The sequence below is a fragment of the Bombina bombina genome, chromosome 1, assembly GCF_027579735.1.
Source record: "Bombina bombina isolate aBomBom1 chromosome 1, aBomBom1.pri, whole genome shotgun sequence".
NCBI classification, from domain to species: domain Eukaryota; kingdom Metazoa; phylum Chordata; class Amphibia; order Anura; family Bombinatoridae; genus Bombina; species Bombina bombina.
Window position 1 is genome coordinate 397,869,014 of NC_069499.1, and position 22,656 is coordinate 397,891,669.

General features: G+C 34.6%; 1 protein-coding gene across 1 annotated transcript in view; it reads right to left on the minus strand.

The window, feature by feature from the left end:
* NEB (nebulin) overlaps positions 1–22,656 on the minus strand; it is a 262,192-nt gene that overhangs the window by 158,483 nt on the left and 81,053 nt on the right. Inside the window, 18 exon segments of the mRNA XM_053698301.1 lie at positions 6,834–6,947; positions 6,949–6,990; positions 6,992–7,147; positions 7,323–7,430; positions 8,856–8,960; positions 9,181–9,384; positions 9,648–9,959; positions 10,680–10,787; positions 11,413–11,517; positions 11,885–12,088; positions 12,166–12,477; positions 13,227–13,334; positions 13,423–13,527; positions 15,045–15,248; positions 16,989–17,300; positions 17,965–18,072; positions 18,521–18,625; positions 19,431–19,634. Of these exon segments, the coding sequence (XP_053554276.1) occupies positions 6,834–6,947; positions 6,949–6,990; positions 6,992–7,147; positions 7,323–7,430; positions 8,856–8,960; positions 9,181–9,384; positions 9,648–9,959; positions 10,680–10,787; positions 11,413–11,517; positions 11,885–12,088; positions 12,166–12,477; positions 13,227–13,334; positions 13,423–13,527; positions 15,045–15,248; positions 16,989–17,300; positions 17,965–18,072; positions 18,521–18,625; positions 19,431–19,634 (2,916 nt within the window).

Genomic DNA, 22,656 nt, shown 5'->3' on the forward strand with positions numbered 1-22,656 from the left:
TCCTTAAACAATGAACTATCCTCGAGGGGAATAGTTGTCTGCTTCGTGAGCGTGGAGATCCCATCACCATCCACCTTAGGGACAGTAACCCACAGCTCAAAGCTGAGAGTCTGGAATGGGAAACAGTTTCTTAAAGGAAGAAGAAGGGGAAAAGGAAGAACCTAATCACTACCTTAATAATGTTAGCCATCTTACAGGAACCAGAAAGGCCTGAGGCACCAACCTGTCCTCATATACCTTATCAGTTTAGGAATTGCAGGTTCCTCCGAAGCCTAGGTTCCAGAACTTCCAGAGTAGCAAGCACTTGCTTCAGCAAAAAGCACAAATTCTCTATCCTAAACCTAAAGTCAGGCCTTCTCCGCAGCCGGAGGATTAGATGACATGGACTCCTACCCCAAAGGGGCCTCCTCCGAATAGTCGGAGATGGGCCTCATCATCGTATAATGCCTCTGATATTTTCCATAGCTATAGACAACACCTGGGCCGGCCTTGCCATGGTTACACCTACGCTATTCCGCTTAGCAGAATAGTGGTAAGGCATGATCACTTTCGATTCTTGCCGTTTGCAGCTGATCCGCAAAATCTGACGGCCAACGATCTCTCCCGAAGGAGTAATGGTTTGGACCCTGGGGCATTGCATGTGCAATTGAGATGATTGGAGGGAACGCACCTCACGGGACGGGGAACCCTCAGAGGTGGACGGCTCAGTAGTACTAGACATCCATTACTTTTAGATGTCATAAACTTTATTAAGGCATGTGGAACCTAGTTTGAGCAGGCTGTTCTACCAGAACCTACTCACAATAAACACAGGAATGAGACCTTGTTAAAGAGGGAGTCCTCTATGTGCCAGAGTCCTCCATAGCTTGCGCTCTTATCATGGGACAAGATTTACTTAATAAATAGCCACCTTTATACCTCCAATGGATGGGGCACTCACTGCCTCCTATGACCCCGACTACAGAAACCATTTCGTCTTCTGCATGCTGATCAACAGAGAAGAGAGACAGCCACACCCAGTCACATGGAATGCCTGGCAGGTCTGCCCCTGCCTAGGAGAAAACCGCGCCAAAAAAAGGACCCCGCAATACTTCACGTAAGTCATCTGAAATTTTCCACACATTGCCATGAGCCTCATCTCGCACATAACGCAGCAATGGACACAATAAACAATATCATGTATAAACCCCCCCTGTTCAATAATCCCTTTCCAGGAATATTAACCCTTGATTCTTTAAAAATAAAAGGTGTCCACACTGTGGCCCTGTCTTCCGTGTTAGTCATTATGTATTAAAAATGAAATTATTTTACTAGAATCTACACCATGGAACAGGAACATGGCCTTCAGTGTGACAGGTTAGTAAGCTTCGCTCCTGACATGGACTTGAGTGTAAAAAGGAGGCAGCAAAACATCCTCAACGCTGATTGCTTGTGGAGCCTGTTAATATGAATCGGGATGGTTTCGCAGAAAAGACTCTGCATCTCCGGACTCTAACTTTCGCCCAGGCTCTCACTGAGAGGCTGACAGGACTACTTAAAACTCCAGTCCCAATGCGAAGAGTACTACCCTCCATAAGAGACTACTCCCTATCTTCGGCACTTCTTTGGCCGTCCTCCTGTGACAAAAGACAAAGAATGACTTGGGGGTGAGGTAGTGGGGGGAGGTGTTTTGAGCCTTTGGCTGGGCTGTCTTTGCCTCCTCCGGGTGGCCAGGTTCTTAATTTCCAACAGTAATGAATGAAGCCCGTGGACTTTCCTCCCTTTAGATGGAAATATATGTTTAAACTATGTATTTACTGTAAATATTTCATATTCCAATGTTTTCTGCACATAGAAGAATATGCTCTATATATTTCTAAATAAGATATTCCTATATAAATCTGTATATATCTATACCTATATATAATCATCTATATATATATATATATAAATATGCATAGGTATAAATATATATATTTTTTAAAACAATATCAGATATATGTAGAAATATTTATTTATGAATAAATAGAACATATTCCATTATGTAAAGAAAAACTTTTTTCTCCATTGATTTCTATAGGGGAATGCGTGAACGTGATCACGATTTACGGATTCAACTTTTTGCACAAGTCAGTTTACTCTGGAAAAAAACCTTCTTTTTTCAACTTGTAATACCAGCGCAACCTGGACTAGCGAAAAAATTAAAAATCTTAGCAGAGTTTTCTCTATGGCAAAAAAGCAAAATACCGCTCCACTTGTAATTTAGCCCTAAATTTTCCTCAAATATATAACTGCCCATAGTTTGCACTATAGAGGATACTTTTTATTGTGTAGGGATGCAGAGTACTGAAGATTTCAATTATATCCTATATAATGCTAGTTACTTTAGTGTAGTAAAGATGGATTTGTTATTAGTCAAAGACACTGCCCTGTGGGTACCCAAGCTTGCCTGGTTTGTTGCCTTAAATAATTAAGTAGCTATTAGCCTGGCCTAGTGTAAATAATCACATTCTACATAAGGGAATTTACAGCCTATCATTAAAAAGAGATATTTTTTTAGTGAAAGCACATACTAGTGTTGATGAGTATACGTACCATGTAAATCCATCATTGTATGTAAAGTATTAATGGTTTGTAAAAACTACCACACTATTTATAGAAGCACACCAACATTCTTTTTGCACACTGTAATTCAATGAACTATAGCCTGCTTTTTTATTATTAAATTCTCCTCTAATATTTCTATATGGAATCATCTACACTATTGGATTGTTACTATGGTATAACAGTTTTGTAATGACGCTTACGTCACTGGCGATATTCCTGAAGCCTTTGCACTGACGATTGAGATGGCATCAGCTCGTAAATCATATCCCTTTTTCTTTGCATTTTGCCAGTCTTGGTGATATACTTTCTATAAAAATAAAAGATAAAACAGACAATAATTAAAAAAAAAATATATAAAATTAGCTTCCCAAAAATAAAAAAGATGAACAGCTTAATTTTGTAACTTACATACTACATTTACCAACAAATATCAATAGTAGAAATGTTAGATAACAAATAGCTGTACAAACATATACAGAAGACTCCATATTTTCCCATTTAAGAAAGAAAGCATGGGATTCATACTTAAAAAATAATTGTTAAACTTTTTATAAGCTTTGCAGTACAGTACAGTTATCAAATTCCATTCTGGTAGATGCTTAACTGCAAAAGTAGCCCCTTTATACAAAAGTACAGTGTAATACCCCACATTGTAGTTTAACTGTAAAAAAATAATAAACTGAGTTGAGCAAGTATTTTTGAAGTAAATACTCCATATGAAGCCTACAATGAATTAATGTAATTTGTGTTGTTTAGCTACACATCAAATGAATACTTACATCACTGATATTTGCAGCATTGACTTTAGATTGCACACATCTGGGGTGTGTCTGAAAGCAGGCTGAAATTGTCTTCTCTTTACTCCCACGCATCTCTGTAGACACGCTAAAGACATGAAACAAACATTAAAGGACCAATCAATGCCAGTAGAATTGCATAATGAACATGTGCATAATAAAAAGACAGAGCAAATCACACCTACTCTGATTTTCAAATAAGCAGTAAAAAAATGTCTTACAATTAAATTTTTCTCCCATTCTCATCCCCCTGTACCATGTGACAGACATCAGCCAATCATAGACTAGTATAACGTATAGAAAGTGTGTATATAAAAAGACTGTGCGAAATTTGAGAATGGAAGTAAATTGGAAAGTGGCCTTAAAAATGCATGCTCTATCTTAATCATAAAAATGTATTTGACTTGAGTTGTCCTTTAAGCAAGAATATTAGCGGTATTGTGAAATCATATCAATTGTTTGGTATTCATAGTATAAAAATATAAAGTATGCGTTAATTGGCTACATTAAATAGCTTTTTGTTCATTTCTTCCTTAACATCGAAGATGTTGCAGTTGAAATTGTTCATCAATCTAAGAAAAATATTAAAACAAATTATGTTTTGATGTTAATTTTGTTTACTTTTAAGAAGAAAATATTCTCTTTTTTGTACTTTTACAAAATGGTTTTGTTATCTGTTACATCTGATGTCAGTTGAATGATAAACATGTGTAATATATCTATGGATATGACGTATTTTGATTACTAATATTTCAAGATTGTAAAATTTTGCTGTAATAACTCACATCACTGATTTGTAGAGCGTTGGTCTTTGCCAGAACAATCGATGGAGGGTCAACAATACTTGTAAATTTCAAGGTATCTGGAGCTTGGCGGTACTCAGTTCACTCAGAATGTTCTTGGGCTTTCTTTACTTTATTAACCTCTAAAGATCATTAGGAATCCAGCCACAGCCACGGATCCATTCCATGTCAGATTTATACAACCACTGTAACAAAAAATATTACTTATTAATACTTTTGTTTTATACTGTCACCAAAAATAAATACTAATGGCAAGCTATGCTTTTAAAATTATTGAAAGGAAAAAGATGAATACATTTTTTTTGGCTTGGATTTATACATATGCTTCATGAGTGGGCTCCTAGACAAATAACTATGGTACTATCGGCATTATGAATAATATATTTGGACAGTATTTTCTCTAAGGCGGATTATAGAAGAAGTGTAAACTCAGGAACTTTCTCTCCAAGAGACATCGCTGAAGGAGCCCCCAAGCCCACCAGGAGAACCTAAGAGGTCAGCAAGGCAACGAGAAATGTCATACTCCAGCAAGTACGAGAATAACACCTATTCATGCAAATGTAGCTTTACAGACTGCACAGAATTGCCATGACCCTTTCAGGCCCATTTATCAAGCTCCGTACGGAGCTTGAAGGGCCGTGTTATGGCGAGTCTTCAGACTCGCCAGAAACATAACTTATGAAGCAGCGTAAATCAACCCTGCTCTGAGCAGGTAGGACAGGAATCGCCGGAAATCAACCCGATCAAATACGATCGGGTTGATTGACACCTCCCTGCTGGCGGCCGATTGGCCGCGAGTCAGCAGGGGGCGGCGTTGCACCAGCAGCTCTTGTGAGCTGCTGGTGCAATGTTAAATGCGGAGAGCGTATTGCTCTCCGGCATTTTGCGAGGTCTTGCGGACCTGATCCGCAGTGTCGGATCAGGTCCGCAAGACCTTTGATAAATTGGGGCCTTTGACTCTTGAGAAGTATACAACGGAGGAAACACACCCCAAACCAAAGGCATTTAAACAAAGACTAAAGTGCACTTAATGGAGATGTTGTTGCAGTGGAGATTGTGTTGCAGTCACCGCTAAACAAGTTGTAGTAACTAAATATAAAGACACAGGTACTAAGAACAATAAAATGGGCTAAAATGAAATCACTTTGTTAATGACATAAGCTCCACTGTCAACTCCTCTCCGTTAAAAGGGACATTCCAGTCAAACTTGAAATCCACATAGATACATTTAAGTTTTGAATAGAAGCATTTTTAATATACATGTATTAACACTGAGCAACCTGCAGGTATTTAAAATGCTGGCCACTGAGAATATCTCGCAATGCTTCACAGGCACATGCAGAGAAAAATGTTTAAAACTGAAACAGTGATAACTGATACTACAATAATTTTTTGCCAATACATTTATATTGCAAATATGCTTCTATTCAAAGATGTAATTAATCTATGTGTATATTTTGACTGGAATGTCTCTTTAAGGTCCTGGGATCTATAACAATAATTGCAGTTTTATAGCACAGAACTTAAAGTGACAGTCTTACACCAGAATTTTTATTGTTTTAAAAGTAGATATCCCTTTATTACCCATTTTCCCAGTTTTGCATAACCAACACAGTTTATAATAATATACTTTTAACCTCTGTGATTATCTTGTATCTAAGGCTCTGCAAACTGCTCCTTTTTTCAGTTCTTTTGACACACTTGCAGTCTAGCCAATCAGTGCCTGCTCCCAGATAACTTCACATGCATGAGCACAGTGTTATCTATATGAAATACGTGAACTAACACCCTCTAGTGGTTGAAAAACTGTTAAAATGCAATCTGAAAGAGGTGGGCTTCAAGGTCTAAGAAATTAGCATATGAACCTCCTAGGTTAAGCTTTCAACTAAGAATACCAAGAGAACAAAGCAAAATTGGTGATAAAAGTAAATTGGAAAATTGTTTAAAATTACATTCTCTATCTGAATCATGAAAGTTTATTTTGGCCTAGACTGTCCCTTTAAACTGCTATAAACATTGCTAAGACAGATTTCTGCACCAAAATAGTCTAAAACTGTATCTGAATTGCAAAGAAACAGGAAGAGGCTCCAACAACAACCACTGTGTCTAAACTTATTTTTTAATCCATGCAATCATAATATTTCTGCTGGAATAGAGCTCCAGGTCAACCTATTTTACTTCAAATAGGTAGAAACTAAATCAACTCAAGCAGGAAGGGAAGTTGTGTGTAAATGAATAGAGTTTCTGCTAGTACTGTCAAAGTTTTTTTGTTTGCTTCTCCAATCATTTACCTCTGTAAATTGGGCTCCCCCTAGAATTACTAGAATGCATACTGCACACTTAAGCAAGTTATTTGCCCCACTACATCCTACACAGTGATTGCCAAGATCAGCCAAGTTGTTTAGTTACCTCTTATCTCTGATTGGTCACAGTAAAGGAGACCGATAAACATATTTTAAGATATGAACCATAGAAGCCCTGAAATAGCAAACCCTGCTAATGTCCTATCAAAATAAAATATAATTATTTTACTGTGATTTTTTTGCAATTCAGAATGTAATTGCTGATATAACATTATGCATAAATAAAAAAAATATGTTAATGTCAAAAATTAAGTTAAGGAGGAAAAGTAAAATATATAACTTACATCACTCTGCAATTCATAGGCTTTCTTGGCTTGGATGACGTCATTTTGGTCTGGCAAACATGTCCATTGGTGAAGGTGATGACGATAGTCAATATCACTAACAAGTTTCTGGCAGTTCTTTGGCCAACAAGACAGACAACATTTCCACTGGACTGTTTGTACTTGGTCTTTGACTTTTCAAAGTCCTTCTTATATTCTCTGTCACTCTGGATTTTGGCAACATGCATAGCCCACACAGACTTAGGATCATCCAGAAGGCTTTTAAATCCAACATGGTGCCCTTGCTGCTTGCGGTATCCAGTTTTATATTTGTACTAGTAACAGAAAAGGAAATAATCGAATATCAAAAATAGGAAACAGTATAATATATCATTATATCACTTTTCTAGCATTTTGGTTGTCAAAGCCAATAATAAACAATTAAAAAACATTATTGTGTTAAATGTTACACCACATTTTGCTATGATAACTTATTGCAAGCATACTTACATCACTAGCAATGTCTCTGGATGCTTTTGCACTCTTAATGGTAATGGCATCAGCTCTAAGATCATATCCTTTTTTCTTATCTTCTTCCCAGCCTTGCTGGTATGCTTTCTGTAAAATAAAATGTAAATCAATTTATGAATATGAAAACGTTTTGTCTTAACATTGCAGGCCTTAAATACTATAATTTTAGAACTAATACTGTATTTTATTCAGATGAAAGATTTAAGAATGTAGTTTTAATGTATTAAAAAAAATAATCTTTTAATTATTAATTTTCAACTTCAATATAATATTATTTTATAAGTTTACATTTAAAAAGATCACTATAGTATAACATTGTACTATTTAACAATTTAGTACTTAATACTTATTAGCAGCCCAGCAATGTGTACCAAGTGTGCTATCAAATTTTATACTCCCATAAAGACATCTTGGAAGAAATGTTTATGTTAGCATCACAAGGCAACATGCATTTTTTTTTTCTTACTGTCCTCTTCCTCATTTTGCCTACTAGACAGGTGCAATAAATTCAGCTGAATTTAATTTAAAATAGCTTCCACACTAAGATAATATCAGTACCTGTTTGATATAGGCATCAGTGTTATCCTTATATCCATATATATATATATAATATGAGGGATCCTTTGATACCTTACCATGACCAACCTTGCTACCCAACAGCAATAACCCTATAACCCCTATAAGACAATCTGTATTTTAAAAATTTAGCAAGTACAAATTGTTTTAAGAAAATTAACCATCCACAAATATTTTTAGTGGTTATGAATCAAGGACAAAAATCTCCACAGTGAAGCTTATTTGATGGGCCTCTTATGACTATTTTATTATTTAGACTTACTGTCTAAAAGATATTGACTTTTAATAAAATTGCCTCAATAGAGATTGATATTTTCAACCACGATTGTTTCAAGATTGACATAGCTAAAATTTTGATTAAGAGAAGGGAAATACACTTTTTTGTTGTTGTGTGTAAGTGGGTTCTAAGGGTACTAACAACGCCAAAAAGTAATGCGCCTAGGGTGTTAGGTGTTTTTGCACCTGTGTGGTAGTTGTTGGGGTTAGCAACAGAGAAATATGGGTTAAAAGTGTTAGAGGGATCACATGAAAAGTGTGGTTCTGGGGGCACTCTCTGAGATTAGGGGAATGTGGTTATTCAGCGGTTGGGTCACAGTTAGGACTTATGTTGCAGAATCCCTCCAATATACAGAGATAACACAGTTGAATAACTTATACAGCTACTAAAGTCTTTTGCTCCAAGTTTGCTATGCAATAATTTTTGCATTTTTACTTCATTCTCAACCATTACTGTACAAATCACTTCAAATAATTTTCAATCCTGCAAAGGAATATGACAATTTATTTTTATTATTATCTTAAACTACATGTAGCTTCACATATCTCCTCCAAGGCCAAATGTAACATATTTTTTACAAAATCCAGACTAACTATTTAGTTGTTTTATTTTTACCAGAATGTGATTAATGACAAACATTATATAAAATGTATACATACATTGCTAATGTTCAGAGCATTGATTTTAGCCTGGACCATTTGTGGAGTGTCTGAAGGGAGGCTGAAGTTTGCCTTTTCCTTGTCCCAGGCATCATGGTATATACTCTATCAGAAGAAAAACAAAAAGTAAGGATAAGTATAATAAGGATAATGTCATTGCCATTATGTTTACTACCTGTTATAACTACAGATATACAGAATGAAATTATGTTATTGTTATCAGGTAATCATAGAGCACCAACAGTTTCTGCAGCACTAATTATAAACATATTTATTTATTTTGGTGGAAAGTTAGAAATATCCAAAGTAAAACTGGAAGACTCACATCACTAATCTGTAAAGCGTTGGCTTTGGCCAAGACAACAGCTGGAGTATCGACAATGCTGGTGAACTTCAGAGTATCTGGAGCTTGACGGTAACTTCGTTCACTTATGATTTCTTGTGCCTTCTTTACTTTGTTTACTTCCAGTGAGTCATTTGGCATCCAACCACAACCACGAATCCATTCCATGTCAGATTTATATATCCACTGGCAAAAAATGGATATTTAATCAGTTATAAAATTACCTAAAGTGTTATTAATAATATATGATTGTATATTTTATTGATCATTCCTGGAGCATTGACAGATTTTTATCCTATCATATGTGTTTAGCTTTGAAAATGTGTTAAATTATTTTGAATTAGCTCTTTTACATAAATACTTAGCACATACAGTATAAAGCTACCCTAAACTAAATCAATATTAATTATAATCTTTAGTAAACATTTATTAAACTACCCATAACTTACATCACTCTGCAATTCATAGGCTTTCTTGGCTTGGATGACGTCATTCTGATCTGGCAGACAAGTCCATTGGTGAAGGTGATGACGATAGTCAATATCACTAACAAGTTTCTGGCAGTTCTTGGCCAACAAGACAGACAACATTTCCACTGGACTGTTGTACTTGGTCTTTGATTTCTCAAAGTCCTTCTTGTATTCTCTGTCACTCTGGATTTTGGCAATATGCATAGCCCACACAGATTTTGGGTCATCCTCGAGGCTTCTAAATCCAACATGATGCCCTAGCTGCTTGCGATATCCAGTTTTGTATTTGTACTATCAAAATAAAAAGGTTCAAACAGTGAAATCACTATGGCAACTTACTCTCCATATTATACACTTAAGCATTTTATTTCATGCTTTACTTGGGGCCATCCAAAAGGCTTCCCTTGTTTCCCTTCCTGTTTGTATTGTTTCCTTTCCTGTTTTGTATTTGTATTGTAGAAAGAAGCAATACATTAAAACTGTTAAATAAAAATATAGCTATTTAGTGCCATGCTTAGCAATTCAGTAGTGAGTGTGTGCTGAATAACTTAGCAGAATAATTTTATATAGTTTTTTGGCCCCAGGGGCTTAGTCAGGGGTTATAAATATACATTTTGTGTATGACTGTTATTTTATTAAAAATATACAATGCTTCATTTACTAATTTTTAATTTACATAAATGTTTAATTATATAGAAAAATGTATAGTTTTGTGCTCACTAAAGAAGGAACTGTCACCCTAAAAGCATTTTTTAAAGCCAAATATGTTACATTTTAGATTTTTGAATAGAAGTGATATATGTAGGTAGATCATATTCTGTTTTTTTTTTTCTACAACATTCTATGGAGATTTTTGAAGATAAATATTTGATATGCTTTTTAACTGGAGTAGGATATACCCACTGGAAAGGAATGAGTCTAAAAAAGGAGTCACAGGTTGACATTCTTTACTAAATAGTATGCTTCTTTGTATAACCATCAAGAAATCACAGCAAATCGTATTTTACTTACATCACTAACGATGTCTCTTGAGGCTTTTGCACTTTTAATTGAAATGGCATCAACTCTCAAGTCATATCCTTTCTTCTTGGTGTCTTCCCATCCTTGTGTGTAGATTTTCTTGAGATAGAAAAGAATACAAAATTGTAAATTCATTATTTTACATTGATCAAAGTTAAAAATGCTATATTTTGTTGCTATTAATGTAATTATTACCATCATCGATATTAAAGCAGTAGTAATAATAATAATCTACTCTTTTTTTTAAAATACAAGTGATTTACAAAACAGCAAAGAAGTGTATGAAATTGTATTCACATATTTTAGGGCATATTTATCAAGTTCCGTATGGAGCTTGATGCCTCTTGTTTCAGGCGAGCCTGAAGGCTCGCCGGAAACAAAAGTTATGTTCGCCTGCTCTGAGGCCGCGGACAAAAATCAACACAATCAAATACAATCCGGTTGATTGACACCCCCTGCTAGCGTCCGATTGGCTGCGGATCTGCAGGGGGCGGCATTGCACCAGCAGTTCACAAGAACTGCTGGTGCAATGATAAATGCTGACAGCGTATGCTGTCAGCATTTATCGATGTGCGACGGACATGATATGTTACTTCGTATCATGTCCGCTCGCACATTGATAAATATGCCTCTTAGACTACAGATTAGGTTTGCAATCCTAACAAAGCAAAATGTTGGAAAGTTGCAAATGAGGTATTCATGTAAAAGTTACTAAAATACTTACATTACTTATGTTGACAGAGTTGGATTTAGCTAACATAATTTCAGGTGTATCTGGCATGACATGAATTGTTGTCTTGTCATTGTCCCAGGCTTCTGTGTACAAACGCTACAAAATAAAATGGTGAAGAAACAAAATAAATAAAATTGCTTTTGTCATTTCTATTCTTTAAATTCAAGACTCTGAGACAACACATTTGTTAATGATATGACAATATCAAAAGGAAAATAATTGAGTTTAACTTAGTTTTAACTAAACGTCAAACATTATGTTTTGTAATTGTTAGTATATTAAAAAAATGAATATGGACTGTACTCAAATATTTAAAGCCTTGATGTTTAACTTAAAGTGTTAAATTCAAGGTTATTAATATAATCCCTTTATTTGAATGTGACCCATATGTGCTTCAAAACATGTAATAACTTTATGACTCTAAATATAGTTAAAAAAATAGTTAGTTTAGGTTTTTATTTACATGGTTCATTTGTAGAGCATTATTCTTAGCAAGAACCAAATCCATGGAGTCTGTAATTGAGGTGAATTTAAGGGTGTTAGGTTTTTGACGATAGCTCTTTTCACTCAAGATTTCCCCAGCCTTCTTTGCCTTCTCAACTTCTAAGGAACCAACAGGCACCCAACCAATGCCTTTCAACCATTCCAAATCTGATTTGTAGACAGCCTAAAGAAAGAATAACTCAATATTAAAAAACAAAAAAAATATCAAACAAGCAATGTTTTACTAAATAAATCACTCACGTCACTTTGAAGATCATAGGCTTTCTTGGCTTGGATGACGTCATTCTGGTCGGGCAGACAAGTCCATTGGTGAAGGTGATGACGATAGTCAATATCACTAACAAGTTTCTGGCAGTTCTTGGCCAACAAGACAGACAACATTTCCACTGGACTGTTGTACTTGGTCTTTGATTTCTCAAAGTCCTTCTTGTATTCTCTGTCACTCTGGATTTTGGCAATATGCATAGCCCATACAGATTTTGGGTCATCCTCGAGGCTTCTAAATCCAACATGATGCCCTAGCTGCTTGCGATATCCAGTCTTGTATTTGTACTATCAAAATAAAAAGGTTCAAACAGTGAAATCACTATGGCAACTTACTCTCCATATTACACACTTAAGCATTTTATTTCATGCTGTTTCCCTTCCTGTTTGTTTTGAGGTGCTTTGTATTTGTATTGTAGAAAGAAACAACACATTGAAACTGTGAAATAAAAAATATAGCTATTTTATGCATAGCCCACACAGACTTTGGATCATCCATGAGACTTCTAACTCCAACATGATACCCTTGCTGCTTGCGGTATCTACTAGTTTTATATTTGTACTGGCAAAAAACAAACAAATAATAATTAAGGCTTAAACACAAAAAAAACACAGTATAGCTATTCACAGATTTTTACTCCCCATATACCTAAGAACGTATGCAATTAATAAGCTATTTGTGTTCTTTTAGTCCAAATTATTCATAATATCCTAATGTTTCAGGTGTATCTCTTTGCCAGTACAGCAAAGGCTGCTACAACAAAGATAATCCAAATATATAGCTTTTGTCTGAGGAGCAAGTGAATACTATTTGAGTTTTTTATTATTATTATTGTCTGTATAAATACAATTGTGTTTAAATGTAGATTATAATATATATAAAAAATATTTATTAGCAGTGTATAAAATATTATGAATGATCACTCCAGGAAAAATACAAAATTAGCACCAATCCATGAAACCTATAAGAACCTGTAACAGTACCTGAATCACTGGATATATAAATATGATGTAAATTTGACATAATTGTTACTTACATCACTGATTATGTCTCGAGATGCTTTTGCTGCTTTGATTGAGATGGCATCCACACGCAAATCATAACCTTTCTTTTTGCTTTCCTCCAAGGAAAGTTTGTATTGTTTCTATATATTTAAAAAAAAAAACATATTCAGTTACACAAATTAAACATATACTATGAAACAAGTTATAACTTAGATTTAAGGTATTTACTTCACTAAAATTTATACGATTTGCTTTTGCCAGTTCAATCTCAGGAGTGTCCGGCATCACATGAATAGAGGTCTTGTCTTTGTTCCAAGCATCAGTGTACAAGCGCTAGAAAAAAGTAAAGGTTGGGTCATTGCCTTGCTTACAATTTAATACCAAATTTAATTTATAGAAGCTGCATATACTCTATATGATTCTTCCAATACTTCTCTTCCCATAGCAACATTTTCCCTATTTCCTTTCTCAGTATTTGTTTCAGGATTAAGTGTCTATGACAAATTGTTGCGCCTAACTTGTTTAACAATTTGTTGAAAGATACTTATGTTTTTTTTGTTCGATTAATTTACAGTCAATTCTTTGAGATTGCCATATAAAATGCTTAACTATGCATATTACAAAAAACTTTGCATCATACTTTCAGTATTAATTTTGCCCCCTTTTCCTGTAATTTAGGTATGAAATTGTGGATTGTCCAGTCCTAAAAAAATAAAAGAACACATGGCAGGCTACACAAGCATAACCTTGCCACAAATTGCTCCCTAATTTGTAGTTTGCTATCTATTCATATCTGCTGATGTCAAACAATTGAGATTTTGTTAACACAATGGCAGTGGCAAGCCTGTCCTCTCCAGACTGAAGTCTCCTCCAAAAAAGGAAAGTGGTGGCTGAAGTTTAACCATTGAAAATAAATTGCAGCAAACAAGGTATTAATCTATTCCGGCTCTGCTGATATGTTAATGTATTGGAATACTGCAGGAAAATGTTGTAATTACAGAGGGCTTGCTGACATTTAATAGCATTTTTTATATGCCCTTTTGAGTGAAAAAAGGTTTAGAATCTCTTGAATAAGTGTTTTATTTTTAACAACACTTGAAATAAAAGAGCAAAAGTTATTTTATTCTTTTAATAAACAAGTCAAGTGTCAACACTGTGTACATAATATGGAATACTGGATGACTGACTTCTACACAGAATTTAGGGGCTGATTTACTATTGTGCGGACGCGGATCATGTCCGCCGCACATCGATAAATGCCGACAGCATACGATGTCAGCATTTATCATTGCACAAGCATTTCACTAGAAATGCTTGTGCAATGCCACCCCCTGCAGATTCGCGGACAATCAGCCGCTAGCAGGGGGTTTCAATCAACCCGATCGTATGTGATCAGGCAGATTGCTGTCCGCAGCCTTAGAGGTACCAGATGAGTTAAGGAGCAGCGGTCTTAAGACCACTGCTTCTTAACTGCTGTTTCCGGTGAGCCTGAAGGTTAGCGCGGAAACAGCTGCATCAAGCTCCATATGGACTTGATGAATCGGCCTCTTAGCCTCATTACATATAGAAATTACCTAAAAAGGCCCAAAACCTTTATATATATATATATATATATATATATATATTTTATGTCAATGCAAGAAGTAGGATATATTAATGCTAAATCCTCTCTTTTTTAATAAAACATATTTTATCATTTTTTTAAAGCAATCATAATATTTTACATAAATAACGTGGTGTTCTGTTTCATGTTAGGAACATTTGGGATTCCCATGTATTGTTAAAATGAAAAAAAAAATCCAACATGTATATATGATATGTTAATATAATGAGCAGGACTCCTGCCATACCTTGTTCATCAATTCTGCATTTGCTTTGGCGAGGGTTAACTCCAAAGAATCCGTCACACTTGTGAACTTCAGAGTGTTAGGAGGCTGACGATATTTACTGTCACTTAGGATATCTGCTGCTCTCTTGTTCCTTTCCACTTCCAGAGAGCCAATTGGAACCCACCCAATACCTTTCAGCCATTGAAGGTCAGATTTGTACAAATTCTGTTAAATAAAAAAAAACACACACAAAAAGAACACATCAAATTGTTTTCATTAAAACATGCCCTGATGCAAAAATAACAGTTTAGTAGAGAAATTGACTTACAAGGGTGTTTGTGTTTATGATACATTCCCATTTTTGTTAAATTCATAAGTCATATTTTAGTGGTCATCACGTCAAAATTAATTGTTCACCAAAATAAAAAAGCACGAAACTTTATTGTGTTCTTAAATTATAAAAATGATTCTTAAATAAGATCAAAAACAGCAGATTATGTCATAATAAACGAAAAATTGAAGTTAATGATGGTCATAATCATACTGATAAAAATAAATGTCTCATGAAAACAAAAAAAACCTGTGGTATTACTTTACTTTTTAGAATTAAAGAGCATATACATAAATAGTGACTTTTGCTTTAGGAATGCTTCATAAGAACATGAACATATTTTGTTTAATAAATCGTAATAAATAGTATAGAATAATATTATTTTAATTTTACTCTCAGGGCCCAATTCTAAAAAGCTCTCTGGGGTGGTGAGATTCTATAAGAATGCTCGCTAGTCCTTCTATGATCTGCCTAGTAGAATTATATAAATATAAAGACTCTTTTTGTCCTGAAAAGAGGGTGTCTCGCAAAGGGATGTATACTGTATTTTTATATGGGAAGGAGATGCATACATTACAAAAGTTCAAAATGAAAATCATAATTTGAAAAATCATACAAAATTATTATTTAAACCATTGTTGTTACGGTGCATCAAAAATCGTAAAAAAAGTGTTCACCAAAATTTGTATGCAAATTGTACAATAAATAGAAATAAATAAATAGTATTAAATATGCACATTGTAAATTGTAATTTAAAGGGACATGAAAGCCACATTTTTTCTTTCATGATTTAGAAAGAGAATGCAATTTTAAACATCTTTCTAATTTACTTCTATTATCTAATTTGTTTTATTCTCTTTATATTCTTTGCTGAAAAGCATATCTAGATATGCTCAGTAGCTGCTGATTGGTTGCTGCACATAGAAGCCTCGTGTGATTGGCTCACCCATGTGCATTGCTTTTTCTAAGGATATCTAAAAAATGAAGCAAAATAAATAATAGAAGTAAATTGTAATATTGTTTAAATTTGTATTCTCTATCTGAATCATGAAAGAAAGATTTTGGGTTTAGTGTCTCTTTAAGTACACTGGATGTGCAAAAATACCCCCACAGAAATTCGTACTTATAACAACAAAATACAGAGTGTAATTGTTGTTTTTTGTAAAATGGGCTGAACATGGATGTTCCATGGGTGTGTAAAATGTTCTCTCAAATACCAGCGTAATTCTGTAAACATTTCCGCCCTACAGATCTCTTTTTTTTTTTCTTGCAATTTAAGAGGTGGCAAGTGTTTATCAAAATACTCAAAAAACTAATTACTGTGAAAGGAAAACCTATGCATGTTAAGGTACAGTGCACTAAAAACACTGTAATTTGATTTGCATTAGGCGTACTATTAATGTTTAAACATACGTCAGGGTTTTCCTCTTTACTTCGTCCTTCATTGCGAACTTTTAGATAACAGAGAGCTCTCAGTGTTTGTATGAGAGACTTCTCGCCCCATTTGCAGAGACAGAGCCTTTTTTTAATAGAATTCTATAAGAGCTGCCCCTGTGAGTGTCAGCGTGGCAAGCCATGTCTAGATTGGCAAATTTTTTCGAATCTGCACCTAAGTCTTCTGTAGAGATACTCACGTCACTTTGTAGCTCGTAAGCTTTCCTGGCATGAATGACATCATTCTGATCAGGGAGACAGGTCCATTGGTGCAAGCGGCGTTTATAATCAATATCACTAACAAGTTTCTGGCATTTCTTGGCCAGCTGGATATCCAACATATCAACAGGCATATTGAACTTTGTCTTCCACTTTTCAAAATCTTTGTGATATTCTCTTGTGCTTTGCATCTTGGCCAAATGCATGGCCCACACAGACTTAGGATCATCCTGAAGACTGCGGAAACCTATGTGATGTCCAAGCTGCTTGCGATATCCTGTTTTATATTTGTACTGAAACACAAGATTTGTGATAAAACGTTTGGTTTACTTATTTTTTAATCTAACGTGGGTGTGGCATTTTTTTTTACCTCACCACTTAATCTGTCTAATTCTAAGTATTTTTTTTAAATGAAATTTTTTTAACTTCAAAAACACATAATTACAACCATGAATTGTTTCTGATTATCATATTTTGTCTGGACATAATTTATAGTTTTAAAGTGTAATTTCAACAATATTTTACCTTATATTTTTTATATAAAAAAGGGAAACAGTAGTACTTGTAAAAAAAAGTGAACTGAGCATGAGCAAGATTAAAAACACAAATTGTCAAAAGATACGTTGTGGAAAAGGCCAAAATGTGTTTTCAAGAGGGTAAGGATATTGAATTGGATACATTTTAATGGACTGGGATATCACTAGTGAGAATTATTAAATGCAGAATATGTTATAGGGTTGCACTAGGCAAAGTCTTACACATAAAACTGGGTTTTCCTATGGCTTGGGATGACTGACTATGAAAACAGCTTACTACACCCTCAAACATGTTCAATGTGCTCTGCTAAGAGATTGAAATAGAGCCATATGTGCCATTTGTTAAATCCTCTACATCTACATTGCTTTTTTCTATCATTTCTCATAGAACTTAATAATTAGATTACTTTCATGAACTTACATCACTGGCAATGTCTCTTGAAGCCTTGGCAGCTTTGATAGAAATAGCATCAATTCTCAAGTCATATCCTTTCTTCTTTGATTCTTCCAGTGAAAGTTTATAAAGGCTCTAAATGTGAAATATATAACACTGAGTTACATTATGTAATTTACCATTGATAGCAAAATACTAGAAACTATACAACATTTAATCCATATTATATATAGAATTTATATAATTTATTTTATAAGATATACCTATGTGTTACCAGACAAAAAGGGACTGTATACTCTGCTTGGTATGTAACAGCATTTGTGTGAGAATGTTTGATTTTTGGGTCAGTGCTATAAGACCATATTACTCTTTAATACCAAAATATAAACATCAAGGCATCCATTACTTGTCACTAAAACTGAACAAACACAAAAAAATAGCAATTGCAATATATTTTATTAATGCAACCAACTTTATCATATATGTCATCCCATCAGTAAGTAGTTAAACTATGTATGACTCTAAGAGGTATGATTAGAAGTATGAATCGTAATATAAAAAATAAAGTAAAATTGTTGGATACCTCACTATAGTTCATTTTGTTCTGTCTTGCCAGGGTAATTTCAGGTGTATCCGGCATGATATGAAGTGTGGTTTTGTCCTTATTCCATGCATCAGTATATAGGCGCTGCAGGATACAAGAAAATATTAAATTATTTTGTTTGTCATAAAAACATATTTTTTAATGCATTTAAATATATCCTAGCTCTTACTTCTGTGTTTATATTTGTAAATTCCTTCTATGTCTCATAAAAATTATCTTCTGTCTCATGCATTTCATATACATTTCTCAAACCCATAATAAAAGTAATAAAAAGAATGTATTAAAATACTTATTTCTAACATTTTGACATGTAGATTATGCTGCATCAAATAAACCAACAACTAAAATTATATAACAAGATAAATTCAAAGACCTAATAACAATTCTGTGAACACAATGATAAAACCAACATGAGATGAATGAGTATTCTCAACGACTTTGTATAAAAATGTATGTGTATATTTACTCTCGGGTCTTAAGTTAAAGGGACAGTCTAGTCAATTTTTTTTTTCATGATTCAGATACGGCATGTAATTTTAAAAAACTTTCCAATTTACTGCTATCATCAATTCTGCTTTGATACAAGGTAACCACAAAGGTAAAAAGTGTATTAATATAACTGTGGGAATGGATAATAAAGGGATTATCTATCTTTTTAAACAATAAAAATTCTGGTGTAGACTCTCCCTTTAAATGTATAAATTTGAGGTTCAATAAACTAAATAATAATTTAATATGAGTGTTGGCTATTTTCTCCATGAGTGTGTATTTCTGAATATTATCTTCTACAGCGTAGCAGGTTGCTTTTTCACCATTTGACTATTATGCTTTATAGTATGCATGTAGATACATTCTTTATTCCAGCCACATGGACATCAGTTTAATTTACCTTGTTCATTATATCTGCATTGTTCTTAGCCAGTACCAATTCTAGGGAATCAGTGACACTGGTAAACTTGAGTTTGTCAGGAGCCTGTCGGTACTTTTTTTCACTTAAGATGTCTCCAGCTCTCTTTGTCTTTTCAACATCAAGAGAACCAATTGGGACCCAACCAGTACCCTTTAACCACTGAAGATCAGACTTGTAGAGATTCTATATGTAAGAAAAAAAGAAAATTGAGCTTCATGTCCATATGATTCAAATGCCATTATATGAGTTCAGCAAACTTACACCTAGATTACAAGTTTTGAGTTTGTGTTTTAAAAAAAATAATTCAGTGTTAAAACAGCAACGCAGCCAATACGAGTCTTGTTGGTATAGCTGTACCGCAAGCATTTTAGCCTGCAACGCAACAACAGTCCCGCACTAACAAAAAAATGACGTTTTTGTGTGGGATTTCCATAGCGCTGCCATTACAAGTTTTGTGGTGAGGCTAAAAAGCTTGTGTTACACCCTATATTGACACGATCCATTTCGCAATCTGAGAGCAGTAGTTATGAGTTTTACTCAACAAAACTGTTACACAAAACTCATAAGTAAACTGTTACAAAGTACACTAACGCCCATAAACTACCTATTAACCCCTAAACTGAGGCTCTCCCGCATCGCAAACACTATATTAAATGTATTAACCCTTAATCTGCCACTCCTGACATCGTCGCCACTAATAAAATGTATTAACCCCTATTCCGCCGCTCCCCGACATAGCCACACTAAAATAAAGTTATTAACCCCTATTTCCCCGCACCCCAACATTGCCCACACTATAATAAAGATATTAACCCCTATTCCACCGCTCCCCGACATTGCCTCCACTAAATAAAGTTATTAACCCCTAAACCTCTGGCCTCCCACATCAATGCCACTAAATAAACCTATTAACCCCTAAACCGCCAGCCCCCCACATCGTAAAACACTAAATTAAACTATTTACCCCTTAACCTAACAACCCCCTAACTTTATATTAAAATTACAAGATCCCTATCTTAAAATAAATAAATACTTACCTGTGAAATAAAAAAAAACTAAGTTTAAACTATATATTAAACTAACATTACTATTATAATAAAATTAAACTAACTATCAATTAAATAATTAAATTACACATTAAAACAAGTTAACACTACTAAAAAAATATAAATCTACAATTACAAAAATAAAAAATACCAAATTACAAAAAATACAAAACAATTACACCTAATCTAATAGCTCTATAAAAATAACCCCCCCCAAAATAAAAAACCCTAGCCTACAATAATCTACCAGTAGCCCTTAAAAGGGCCTTTTGTAGGGCATTGCCCTAAAGAAATCAGCTCTTTTACCTGAAAAAAATACAAAGATCCCCCCCAACAGTAAAACCCACCACCCAACCAACCCCCCAAAATAAAAACCTATCTAACAAAAACCTAAGCTACTCATTGCCCTGAAAAAGTCATTTAGCTCTTTTAAGAAAAGCCCAAACCCTAATCTAAAAAAAAACACCCAAAAAGTTTAAAAAACCTAACACTAACCCCCCAAAGATCCACTTGGTTTCTGAAGTCCAGACATCCAGGTGGCGAGAAGTCTTCATCCAGGTGGCGAGGCCTTCATCCATCCATCCATCCATCCAGGTGGCGTCTTCTATCTTCATTCAGGTGGCATCTTCTATCTTCATCCCGGCGGCGTCTTCTATATTCATCCCGGCAGATCGGAGCGGGTCCATCCTGAAGACATCCGGCACAGAGCATCCTCTTCATATGGTCGCCACCGTATACTGAATCTTCAATGCAAGGTAGCCTTTTCAAAATGGCATCCCTTGCATTCCTATTGGCTGATTTGATTTTTTAAATTTAAATCAGCCAATAGGATGAGAGCTACTGAAATCCTATTGGCTGTTCAAATCAGCCAATTGGATGAGAGCTACTGAAATTCTGACTTCTCGTCGCCTGGATGAAGATATCTCACCGGCTGGATGTCTGAACTTCAGAAACTGTAAGTGGATCTTTGGGAGTTAGTGTTAGGTTTTTGAAAACTTTTTTGGGTGTTTTTTTTTTTAAAAATAGGGTTTGGGCTTTTCTTAAAAGAGCTGAATGCCCTTTTCAGGGCAAGAAAAAGAACTGAATGCCATTTTAAAGGCAATGCCCATACAAATGCCCTTTTCAGGGCAATGGGTAGCTTAGGTTTTTATTAGTTAGGTTTTTTATTTTGGGGGGTTGGTTGGGTGGTGGGTTTTACTGTTGGGGGTTAAAAGAGCTGATTTATTTAGGGCAATGCCCTAGAAAAGGCCATTTTAAGGGCTATTGGTAGTTTATTGTAGACAAGGTTTTTTTTATTTTGGATGTTTTTTTTTATTTTTATAGGGCTATTAGATTAGGTGTAATTGTTTTAATTTTGTTTGTTATTTTTCGTAATATAGTATTTGTTATTTTTTGTACTTTAGTATATGATTTTTTTTTAATTTAGTATTTTTTATTTTTTGTAATTGTATAAATATATATTTTTTAGTAGTGTTAGTTTTTTTATGTGTAATTTAATTTATTTAATTGATAATTATTTTCATTTTAGTATAATAGTAATGTTAGTTTAAACTTTAGTTAGTTTAAAGTTTTTTTTTATTTTCCCAGGTAGTTTTTATTTATTTTAAGATAGGAATCTTGTCATTTTAATTTAAAGTTAAGGGGTTGTTAGGTTCAGGGGTTAATAGTTAAATTTAGTTTTTTGCGATGTGGGGGTCTGTCGGTTTAGGGGTTAATAGGTTTATTTAGTGGCAGTGATGTGGGAGGCCAGAGGTTTAGGGGTTAATAACTTTATTTAGTGGTGGCAATGTCGGGGAGCGGCAAAATAGGAGTTAATATCTTTATTATAGTGTGGGCAATGTTGGGGTGCAGGGGAATAGGGGTTAATAATTTTATTATAGTGGCAGCGATGTCAGGAGCAGCAGATTAGGGGTTAATACATTTATTTCGGTGGCGGCGATATCGGGAGTGGCAGATTAGGAGTTAATAACATTATGTAGGTGTTTGCAATGTCGGTGGCAGCATATTAGGGGTGTTTAAACGTGGAGTTTATGTTAGGGTTTAAACGTAACTTTTTTTCCCCATCGACATCAATGGGGTTGCGTTACAGAGCTTTTTATTCCGCAATCGCAGGTGTTAGATTTCTTTGCTAACACTCTCTCCCCATTGATGACTATGGG